The following is a 12,684-nucleotide window of genomic DNA, read 5'->3' as shown; positions in this document are numbered from 1 at the left end:
ATTGTTGTATTACACTGTAAATCCAAAATAACTCCCTCTGTTATAAGGCTGAATCCAATATAACGCGGGTGGGTCTTGGCTCCCATTTTTTCACCAACCTTCCATATCGGTCAAGAGCAATTTCTTGACATTCTAATATGGCGGCCTCAGATGTGTTGATTGTATAATGGCTCAAATATAATTGATTAGAGACTAACCATTACTAGGAAATTGGACAGTTTAAGTGTGATTATACCCCCACAAACGAAGTTTAGGGGGGTATATAGGAGTGAGCTTGTCTGTCTGTCTCTCTAATTCAAGTTGTTTTCATCCGGTCTTCACCAAACTTGTTCAGATGTTGTATCTTGATGATGACTAGGTCAAGTTCGAATATGAGTCATGCCGGGTCAAAAACTAGATCACAGGGTCCCTTAGTGCGTTTTAAACATTGAGCATAGTGTCCGCTCTCTAAGTCAAGTAGTTTTCATCCGAGCTTCACCAAACTTGGTCAGAAGTTGTATCTAGATGATGTCTAGGCCAAGCTCAAACATGGGTCATGGCAGGTCAGAAACTAGGTGACGGGGTCACTTAGTGAGTTTTAAACATTGAGCATGGTGTCCGCTCTCTAATTCAAGTAGTTTTCATCCGGTTTTCACCACACTTAGTCAGATGTTGTATATAGATGATGTGTAGGTTAAGATCGAACATGGGCCACGCCGGGTCAAAAACTAGGTCAAGGGGTCACTTAGTGCGTTTTAAACATAGAGCATGGTGTCCGCTGTTTTCTGTGAAGACAACATGCAAAATATTCTGTGTCATAGCGCCATCTGGGGGTATTCGTCACGTCTGTGACAAAGCTCTAGTTATCTATTGTTTGGTGCAATACAGGTGTGAAAATATCATGTGAATCATTGACAACTCTGACAAGTTTTACGATACATGTAGCACTTCATTGTTATTTGTAGACAATATGAATTTAAAGATTGTCTGCTAAAATTCAATTGAAAACGTAACAGGCAAAGAGAAATTTAGTAAGTTATCAAGAGGATAAGTTTCATCCAAACGCATGGTCATTGTTTACAGACATTCACTTTCATTTTTACGCAATTTCAGGACATCCCCGGACAGCACGTTTTTTGCATGACTGAGAATGAGGCAATAAAAGATTGCTTTGTATCCTTATGCATTCAATCTAATTTAAAATTGCTGGTCCATTAGTAAATGTAACAATTAAATCTGAACAGTGCCCCATGAAACCCTTGTCCCATTCTTCATTTTAAACTTCTGAAAAATGGCGTATATTTGTGTTTTTAAAATTCTTAAACACATTTATTGTTCTAAATTGCCAGAGTATTTTTTATGCCCCCCGGATTGAAAGCTCGGGGGTATATTGTTTTTAGCCTGTCTGTCTGTCTGTCATTCATTCATTCATTGTGTGTGTCCCAAAACTTTAACCTTGGTTAAAACTTGATAACTTTTGCATTATTTAAGATAGCAACTTCATATTTGGCATGCATGTATATTGCACGGAGCTGTACAATTTGAGTGGTGAAAAGTAAAGGTCAAAGTCCTCCTTCAAGGTCAAAGGTCACATATCATTGTATTTTTCTTTCCTAAAACTTGAACCTTCGTTAAAGTTTGGTCATAACTTTTTAAATATTGAAGATAGCAACTTGATATTTGGCATGCATGTGTATCTCATGGAGCTGCACGTTTTGAGTGGTGAAAGGTCAAGGTCATCCTTCAAGGTCAAAGGTCAAATTTAAAGCTTCAAAGCGGCGCAAGAGGGGGCATTGTGTTTCTGTCAAACACATCTCTTGTTTTTAATTGATATAGTAATTATATAGGATAATCGGATATATATGCACATAATAAAATGGATATGTATACAGTTATGGATACGGTAGGGTTTACATTGTATATGCATGTATTGGCAAATGTCATCACAATCTTGCAATAAGGTATGAATGAATGAGCTCAGAACTTATAACGCTAATCCGTTTATAATGCTTTCTTGTGGCTTAGACCTTGTTATCCGCGTTATATTGGAGTTACAGTGTACTCCTATCTAACTGTTTCGCACCCTTCCCTGCCATACAACAGTTATGCTTGCTACCCTCTGATACAACAATTTATCTCGTAACACTCCAATAGAAAATTTCACTGGACATGTCAACTGTTTCACAATCACCCATGATCACCCATGATATACAACAGTTTCATTCCCTATGCAGGGCTTTTTTTCCTGTTTTTGTGAAGCGGCCTTATACCCCCTCCATTTTGTGAAAAAATTAGTCGCGTACTGTTCAAAATTGTGAAAAAATTAGTTGCAAACTTTTAAAAATTGTGAAAATTAGAGTTGCAAACTTCTCGAAATTGTGAAAATTTGAGTTGCGGACCTCTTGAAATTGTGAAATTTTGAGTCACTGATTTTCCAAAATTGTGAAAAACGGCCATTCTCACAGAAGGAAAAAAGCCCTGCTATGCTCGGATATAAAAGATTAACACTCATACCTCGGATACAACAGTTGAACACTCAAACCTTAAATACAACAGTTTCAGCGCTTTCAGTTTTGGACGTTTTGGAGTGAAAATATTGTAACTGTTTGTAATATATACTGCATTGTTTCATTCCAATGGCACAATAAATTCACATAATAATAATACATTGAGTCTTGTTCTGTGAAAATGGGGTTTCAAGCATGTGAGTAAAGCATCGTCCCAGATGAGCCTGTTCAGTCCGCACAGGCTAATCAGGGACGACACTTTTCGCTTTTATGATATTTTCTGTTTAAAGAAAGTCTTTTCTTAGCAAAAAGCTAGTTTAGGCGGAAATTAACGTCCCTGGTGAACCTGTGCAGACTGCACCAGCTAATATGGGACGACACTTTACGCACATCAGGGACCCCGTTGGAAATAAGCTTTTTCATGTTTACATGTCTAAGCTTTACGGGTTATCCTGTGTATACATCATGTCGTAATCTTATTTGGATCTGTGATAAATGGCACCATTCATGTAATGCATGTTTCTGAATATGATAATAATGCAATCTATACGTTACTTATTGCCTTGATTGCATTGAATTGTAAATTGCTTGACATGTATGCACAAATAAAACAAACAAACAAACAAACAAAATGCATTATGCCCAGTTTTCTCAGAACATGACTCAAATGTGTTTATGATCTTTATACATCTCTAACAACTTTCCTAAAATCAGTCCCACATTCCATTGGCTGGATTATTCTTTTATCTGATTAATGTATCTTGATAATTTGTTCTGAAATCCTTAAATGAGATAGCAAAATAACAAAGTTTGTTTTTTTTTTGTAAGAAAAAAAAAGTGAAAGATGAACAACAAGGGGATTATAGGCTGCACTTTGTGTCAGCATTTTATCAATTTGCAGCCTATTAAAGTGAAATGTTATCTTGTTAAATTACTTGGGAGTTCTCAAATGTTGATGGTGAGATGGCTATAGGGGAACTTAGTTATGCTGAAGATATCTTAACTAAATTCACTGCTTGTTATTTTTAGCTCACCTGATTGCTCAGGTGAGCTTTTGTGACCGGTCTTTGTCTGTCGTCCGTCCGTCCGTTAACATTTGTTCGTAAACACTCTAGAGGCCACATTTATTGTCCGATCTTCATGAAACTTGGTCAGAAGCTTCTTCTTAATGAAATCTCAGTCGAATTCGAAACTGGTTCGTGCGGGGTCAAAAACAAGATCACTAGGTCTAAAAAAAAGAAAAAACTTGTAAGCACTGTATAAGTCACATTTAATGCCCAATCTTCATGTGACTTTGTCAAAATGTTTGTGTTAATGATATGTTGGTTGAGTTCAAAAGTGGTTCAGACCCGTTGAAAAACATGGCCGTCAGTGGGCGGGGCAGTTTTCCTTATTTGGCTATAGAGAAACCTTGTAAACACTCTGGAGTCACAATTTTTGCCCAATCATCATGAAAGTTGGTCAAAACATTGGTTTCATTGATATGTCGGACGAGTTCGTAAATGGTCCAGATTAGTGAAACAACATTGCCGCCAAAGGGCGGGGCATTTTTCTCTATATGTATATAGTGAAAACATGTCAACACTGTAGAAGTCACTTTTTTGGCCCAATTTTCATGAAATTTGGTCAGAACTTTTGTTTCCTTGATACGAGAGTTGAGACGGAAAATGGTTCCGGTCAGTTGAATAACATGGATGCCCAATCATCATGAAACTTGGTGAAAAGATTGGTTTTATATATATCTCAGATGAGTTTGCAAATGGTCCCAATGGGTCAATAAACATGGCTGCCAGGGGATGGGGCAGTTTTCCTTATTTGACTATATAGAGAGAAACCTTGTGATTGAACACTATGGAAGTCACATATTTTGCCTAATCATCGTGAAACTTAGTCAATACATTGGTTTTATTGATTTCTTGGACAAGTTGGAAAATGGCTCAGATCGGTGAAACACACTTTTTAGCTCACCTGATTGCTCAGGTGAGGTTTTAGGATTGGTCTTTGTCCGCTGTCCGTCCGTCCACATTTGGTTTGTAAACACTCTAGCATTCACATTTCTCAAGCATTCTTTATCAAAGTTGCTGAAAGATCTCAGTCAAGTTTGATGATAGGTCACCATTTCAAATCTTACAAAAACAAAAACACTCCATACGCCAGAGTTTTGGTTCAATAATGATGAAACTTGACCAGGATGTTTGTCTGCTCAATATCTAGGTCAAGTTTGACATTAGGTAAAGATTGAGGTGAGCGAACTAGGGCCATCTTGGCCCTCTTGTTTTTTTAGCATTTTGCCTGCACATAGCAAGCAGTTGTCGCTGTCAAAGTGAAAAGATGTTGATAAAAAATATTGTGTGTAAACATAAGATGATAAGGAAATAATCAAGAGTAATAGATAAAATTGTGCGTGAAGCTATTTCACTCATTATAAGTTCATTTTTACATGCTAAAACAAATAACGGAAGTGTTATTACAAAATGAAATGGAAATCATTTCAAAATGCAAATCTACCAGGGCCCATAATCTACAACTATTTCTAAGAATTAAGGCAAAAAAAATTGGTAAATAAGGGCCCAGGACTCAATTTCAGGACCTTCCTTCAAAAGCCACCCATGCTTCTTGTATGATCCAAGAAATAATTCTCCATATTGTCATGCATGATAATGCGCTATCAACATAATTTTAAACAAAGGAGGCTGGTAATCCCTTCTGACTGTCACTGGAAACTATTATAAAACATCATTGAAATGTTGGCCTTGAAATACAAATAATGGTTGAACTTTTATACTCAAAAAATAGTTTTTGCTTTTATTTAATGCATGTTGTGATATTACAAACATGTTTAGGCCTTTGGCATCAATAGTTAGAATTATTGATGAGATTAAGCATTTTAATAGGATTGAAATCTATTTATTTACAAGTTAATGGCGCAGAAAAACTGCTGAACGTACTGGGTGGTCTGACGTATAGAGTGCAGGATACTGCAGACCTATTAAACCTCTAGGTATTCAGAGATGCTTGTATATGTGTAAGATAATAAATATAAATTGTGGGGGGGGGAGCAGATTATTTCATGCATGGAGCCAGCGTTGTTGTAATGAAATAATATATGTTTCATATTGAAGTTCAAACTCAACCATTTACTTCAAGAAATTAAGATTTTTCCTCCAAATGTTTCTTATTTTCTGAGTTTGAGAACTGCCCATACTGGGCATTAAAGGTTTTTACACTACTTAAGTGACCAGTCACATGTATTACTTTTGGTCAGTATTCACGCCTTTACTCTGGCAAAATTAATGTTCGGTTTAGCTGAACCATAATATTGTGAATTTCAAATATCCTGTTTATTTGCAAATGTAATTAGTGAACTCGACTTTGGGGGACAAACAATAATTAAGAAACCTGCCATAAAAACCATTTTTAACATTTAACACCCCTAACATTTAAGACATTAAACCTTATATACACATGTACTCCTGATCGCTATCACTTCTCTCAGTACAGAGATAATCCTGATACTGGATGACAATCACCAAGCATCCATTAAAATGTAACTGAGCTGACTGGTACTTTACAGACCATTTTGTTACATGTACTTCACCTGAATGGCATGACATTGTCTTCCATTAGTGTTATAAATGTGTTTGCTTCAGATACAGAAACCTCCCACCATTGATTGTACCACCATTATTATTGAACTGTGAGTTTTGTATTGCTCTATCACTGTTTAAAGTAATTGATGGCCAGCTATGATAATTAAAGATTTTATAAAATGTTGAGTTAACCTAGGTCTCAATCTGAGGTTATTTGCATAAAAAACGTTTATCGGTATCAGTATTATAAATTTATATAATGTTAAGTTGTATATCTGGGGTTTGTTTTCTGTTTGATCAGCAAGAGTTGTTCCCCATGAACACAAAATGTTTGCAGTAACGTCATGGCAACAAAATGTGTTTTAAGAAGAAAAAATATATATATTGAATTCCACGAAAAACATGCTATTTGTGTTTAGAGAATTACAAAAAAAGGGGAACTTGTTATACTGTTGACCAGTTTGACCAAGAGTACATGGCACCTGAATAAGGATTTGGTGTTTCAAACACAACAACACATTAAGCAAAAATCATTTATTTTGAATTCCGATAAAAAGGAATTGGGCAAGTAGCTGAGCTTTCTTCATTTATCTGTATAAAAAATTTGCACCTAGAGAATTTAAAAGGAAATTTCAATCCAGTTGGAAGGTAATATCTTGAACCAAGGCACACTTCACAAAAAGAAAGAACAAGTACACATTGAAAAGTTTATTTAAGCAACTATCTCTAAAATCCTAAAGAATTTTCTTGTAAACAATAAAACTCAGGGTCATCAAGTAAACAAGCTTTTGTTTTGAATCTTCAACATCTGATCTGCATACCGCTATTAGCGGTAAGGGATTGTTATGCACTCATTAATAATGCATTATGTTTCCTAATTGAAATACTGTCTGTGCATTATAACATCCGGTTAATGCTGACATTATAATCTGCATATGTTGAAATCGTCTGATTTTTGAAAGTCGTCTAAAGTATTTTTATACATGAAAAACAGTTAAGCGCATTTGTTTTGGTTTCAAATACAATAATTAGGATACGTGTTTCTGTGTCAATTGCTTTCTGTTTCAATGAGTATGTTTTGTTGATGCTTGCTTGATCAGAATTTTTTATCCAGCGGTAATATTTTTCTAAGATTTTGAAAATGCTTTAAAAAGTAATTTACATTATAAAGAGTTGAGCAGGTCATATATGGATTGGGTTTCAATATTTAGCAGTGCTCCAGCTAGGCCTTAATTGAAGGGCGCCCCACCCTGCCCTCCCGAACCTCCGCCCTGCCCTCCCTTGGGCCCCCCTGCCCTTAAAAAACACAACAAAAAAACACATGATGATTAATAAATCTCTTATTACAATACATTGCAATTAATTTATTCCTCATTGTAGACATTATATTTGAATTGTTTAATAATAATGGGAATAATATATTCTAACAATTAGTAATAACATATAAATTTACATATAAGAGGAAGCATTCCAGAAACGCCTGCACGCTCGAAAGTGCCCTTTTGACAAAATAATGCGCGTCCAAAGTGCCCTTTTGACAAAAAAGCCCCCCCCCTGCCCTTTTCAAATCCTAGCTGGAGCACTGTTTAGGAAATATTTTTCTTTACAAATAACATCTGGTTATAGTTAATTTGTCTCACTTTTAAGGATTGGTAATTAACCCATTTATGCCTAGAGTCTAGAAAAAGGCCTTTGCAAACAGCGTAGACACAGATGAGACGCCGCATGATGCGGCGTCTCATCAGGGTCTACGCTGTTTGCTTAAAGGAATTTCTGTAAGAAATATTTTAAATATAGAAATAAATATACTAGACATCCCTAATATTGGAAATAAATTGATCCAATTTAGAAGGATGGGAGAGTCCACTAGGCATAAATTGGTTAATCAATCAAATAGTGTCATACAGACAATCTGTATGAGAACGATCCTTTCACATATGGAGCAACATGTTCTTTTCCAAATGTATATACTTTTATAACAAAATTTCATATAAAATCGATCCAAATCAATATATAGTTTTATCTACTTCTTTAAATGCAAGTTGAACAATTATGCACACAACAGTTGACAAGCGCTTTTTTCAACAATTCTAAAATCAAAATATAGCTCCAAGAAATAGCTATAATTAAAAGCTAATTATTTTATCTTCCATCAGCTGCTTGGAAACCACAGAGTGAGTGGTTGTTTTTATTGGAAAATCGGGTTTGAAGTGTAATATTTCTGATTGATTTTCGTGCAGTTTCCATCCCAAACATCGTTCCAATCTAGAATATTATCAATATTGCAAATATTACAGAAACATATAGCGCTTAGCATTTTCAGAGAAATGACATTTATGGTACATTTATGGTCATTAAAGATTGTTATAGATACACGCTCAAACGTAAAGTTTATTGACAATCAATTGATAACCCAATTTTTTTGTTACGTCAGCAATACATCGTAGGATTGTGATTAACATTAAAGACAGCTTGGATTGACGTCATGTGATTTTATTTCTGGACCGCAGTTTGATATTGATACATTTTATAATGAACATTTATTTGTATGCCCCCCTTGGAAGAAGAGGGGGTATATTGTATTACAGGATGTTGATTGGTCGGTCTGTCTGTCGATAGACCAGTTTGTTTCCAATCAATAACTAGTGAACGGATTGACCAATTGGCTTGATACTTCCCATGTGCATTGGCCTTTGCCAGTAGATGACCCCTAATGAAATTGGGGTCACTAGGTCACTAGGGTCACTGTAACACTAAAAGTGAAAATTGTTTCTGATCAATAACTTGTCAACTGATTCACCAATAATTCCATGATCAGTCTCAAAACAATTTATACGTCGATCGGGGCTTGCCTCAAACTTGGTTTAAACTTGGTTCAATAACGCCATCCTGGATGGACAGTCCAGTCCAGTAGTATTATAAACAAGCAAATTCGTTGAATTGATATCCCCCGCCAATATGCTTCTGGACACAAAAGTGTTATATTTGACACTCAAAAAAGCATTTTTATGTCCCCCACTATAGTAGTGGGGGACATATTGTTTTTGCCCTGTCTGTTGGTCTGTTTGTTGGTTAACGGTCTGTTGGTTGGTTGGTTGGTTTTGCAATATTGAAGATAGCAACTTGATATTTGGCATGCATATGTATCTCATGGGCCTGCACATTTTGAGTGGTGAAAGGTCAAGGTCAAGGTCATCCTTCAAGGTCAAATGTCAAATATATGGGTCAAAATTGCTCATTTAATGTACACTTTTGCAGTATTTCAATATTCAAGATAGCAACTTGATATTTGGCATGCATGTGTATCTCATGGAGCTGCACATTTTGAGTGGTGAAAGGTCAAGGTCAAGGTCATCCTTCAAGGTCAGATGTCAAATATATGTGGCCAAAATCGCTCATTTTATGAGTACTTTTGCAATATTGAAGATAGCAACTTGATATTTGGCATGCATGTGTATCTCATGGAACTGCACATTTTGAGTGGTGAAAGGTCAAGGTCATCCTTCAAGGTCAGAGGTCAAATATATGTGGCCCAAATCGCTAATTTTATGAATACTTTTGCAATATTGAAGATAGCAACTTGATATTTGGCATGCATGTGTATCTGCAATATTGAAGATAGCAACTTGATATTTGGCATGCATGTGTATCTCATGGAGCTGCACATTTTTAGTGGTGAAAGGTCAAGGTCAAGGCCATCCTTCAAGGTCAAATCTATGGGTCAAAATTGCTCATGTAATGTCACTTCTGCAATATTGAAGCTAGCAATTTTATATTTGAAATGCATGTGTATCTTATGGAGCTGCACATTTTGAGTGGTGAAGGGTCAAGGTCAAGGTCATCCTACAAGGTCAAACATCATATAGGGGGACATTGTGTTTCACAAACACATCTTGTTTCAAGATACAAAGGGCCATAACTCCGTTGTTAACACCTGGTGTACAATGCCATTTTGCCTACATCATCCTCTTATCCATATATATACTCATACCAAGTTTCAATGAAATCCGCTAAAGCACTTCCAAGATATGGCTCCGGACGGACAGAAAGACGGACGGACGAATAACGCCAAAACAATATCCCTCCGCCTATGGCGGGGGATAAAAACTGACACCCTACGTTTTTCTCAGTGAAAAACTATCCTTTGCCTCGGTGAAAAAACAAAATCTCGGAAAAAAAGATTCATTTGTTCCGTTAGAATTAGAGTACACCGTGTCTGATCCTCTCAAAATAATGCTCAATTATTTGACAGCAAGCCTGACAAATCTGTTATGGAAATACTGAATCAATTACTCAAGACTTACATTCATGCCAAATTTGGGATCTTCCAAGCTGAGATTGTATTTATTTTATTTATATGGATGGGAGAAACCTAATGTCAATATATTGTGATTTTCTCTCACAGTCTGCCTAATTTGAATATTGTGAAATGGGGGAATGCATCATTAGTCCAAAATTGTTCTGTGCTGGAAGCAACTCACTGTATCAAATTCTTTGTTGCTTAACTAGGCAGGCTAAATTTAACACATGGTGACAAGTTAGATTTTAGCCTGGTTACTGTTTAAAGATCAGCAAATATCTTTTAACCCTTTACTTCTAAGATACGTATTTTTACGAAGTTGTAGTCCCTTAGAAAAATTAATGTCATTAAAGACCTTTCTTACAAGTTTTAAAGGCTTCATTTCCAGCCCTTAGATACTGATGAGCAGCAAACAGCATAAAACCTGAACAGACTGCATGTTACTTGCAGGCTGTCCTGGTTTTATGCTGTTTGCACATAGCTATTTTTCCTTTCTTCTGAGTGGGAAAGGGTTTCTAGGCAGGCTATATTTAACACAGGGTGACAAGTTAGATTTTAGACTGTTACTGTTTAAAGATCATCAAATATCTTACTTTAATTTGCTTGCTTTGATATTCATTTCTACGTATATACTACTTGACTGTATACTACTTGACTGTAGATGTTATCTTTCTACAGATAAATGCTGATGCTTTTTGTTATCTGAGAAATAAAGACAAGAGAGGAAGAGCTCTTACGAAAATATAAAACCCCAAATGGACACAATTAAGAAATGCAGCCCAATCAATTCAACGACTTGGGGACCCTAAATGAATCATCGATGTAACAAATACATGTTGCAGGATTGTTTTGTTCCTTTATTCTGGTATTAAAGTGTGTCATTATGCAGGAATTCCGTGCTTTAGATCAGTTGCCATGCGTTGTTGTGTCTCCCTCTGCAGAGAACTTGCATTTTGAATAAACAAGCTACATTATTTGACTTGGTAATGGGATGTTCTTGTCATCATTTCTCCTCCTTGCCCATGTGAAAATCAATGTTACTCAGAAACCTGTTTGATATAATGAGATTGAAAACGTAATTGATAGGTAAATTGAATGATTCATTGCTGTGAAGTCTTGATGGATGAAAGGAGGAATAAATGGTGAAAAGTTAAATGTTAAACCTTGTCTGAGACCCGATTGTTTGGGACTATTGAACATAATTCATTATTAAAATGTGAATTGTGCACTTGATATTATTAAATGCTTTGCCTTTTGTAAGAATGCTTGTATATTTGCGACACAAAATACTCATGAGGAATAATTGATTGCATTTGTATTGTAGAAACATTCCAAATAAGACGCAATAGTTAAAAGCCCCAACCAAGTAAATGACCATATATTGAACCATAACACTTGGTTTTTGGGACTAAAATCCCTTGAATAATACAACATGAAAAGGTACCAGAATCCATTAATTAATATGATATGTAAAATGATAATGGTTAAATAACAAATACTTCGCAATATTGATAGATAAGCAGAAGCTGTTGATAGATGTGGGCACTATTATGATAGTCATGTCAAAATATTTATATTAAGGTCACCGTGGCTTATAGGACATGGTGTCTGTCTAGCAACCAGAATGTCATGGGTTTGATCCACACTGTGAGAGCATTCTTTCTATCTCCTTGAAAGACACCAAGTGGTTCCACCCTGGAAGTGGACTTGGGAGTATTTCAATTAACTTTAAGCTTTTAATTCTATCAAGCTCAAATAAATAGGTTTAAACTAAATGTTAATACACCGATACTGATTTATGCTGTGTGTTTGCAGATTCAGACAGTAGTTAGCGGACTGGAGCTGTTCACATGCAACGGGGAACCGATATCAGTAAAGGACCTGGAACCAGACAATCACATACAAGTGGAGCTGCCTATTCTTAAATCCCAAGTATGTACTATGGCATTGATTATAGCAAGGGCCCACTAGCAAATGTTGCCTAAAATAAGTTTTAGGCCACCTTCATTTTCTGACAATACTTGTTTGTTTTTTCTTAACAAGAAGAATTGAAAAACTGAGGGATGGCAACCATGGCTAGAAAGTTAGTGTTTAAGCCTGTGTAGTCATTTTAGTCTACTCTTTTTCTGGCTCAGCAGTATTTAAAGGGGCCTTTTCACAGATTTTGGCATTTTTTAACTTATTCATTAAATTCTTTATATTGATAAATGTAAACATTGGATCGTAAAAGCTCCAGTAAAAAATCAAGAATAAAATTAAAAAAGGAAAAGAACATTGCCCGGAGCAGGTTTCGAACCAGTGACCCCTG

General features: G+C 35.9%; 1 protein-coding gene across 1 annotated transcript in view; it reads left to right on the top strand.

The window, feature by feature from the left end:
* The window catches only part of LOC127854677 (polycystic kidney disease 1-related protein-like), a 177,235-nt gene that overhangs the window by 132,045 nt on the left and 32,506 nt on the right, over positions 1–12,684 (top strand). Inside the window, exon 26 of the mRNA XM_052389738.1 lies at positions 12,192–12,308. Coding sequence (XP_052245698.1) covers positions 12,192–12,308 — 117 coding nt within the window. The remainder of the gene's footprint in view (positions 1–12,191; positions 12,309–12,684) is intronic.

The sequence above is a fragment of the Dreissena polymorpha genome, chromosome 13 (assembly GCF_020536995.1).
Source record: "Dreissena polymorpha isolate Duluth1 chromosome 13, UMN_Dpol_1.0, whole genome shotgun sequence".
NCBI lineage: Eukaryota > Metazoa > Mollusca > Bivalvia > Myida > Dreissenidae > Dreissena > Dreissena polymorpha.
The sequence above is the reverse complement of the archived record's forward strand: the minus strand, read 5'-3'. Positions and strand labels throughout refer to the sequence as shown.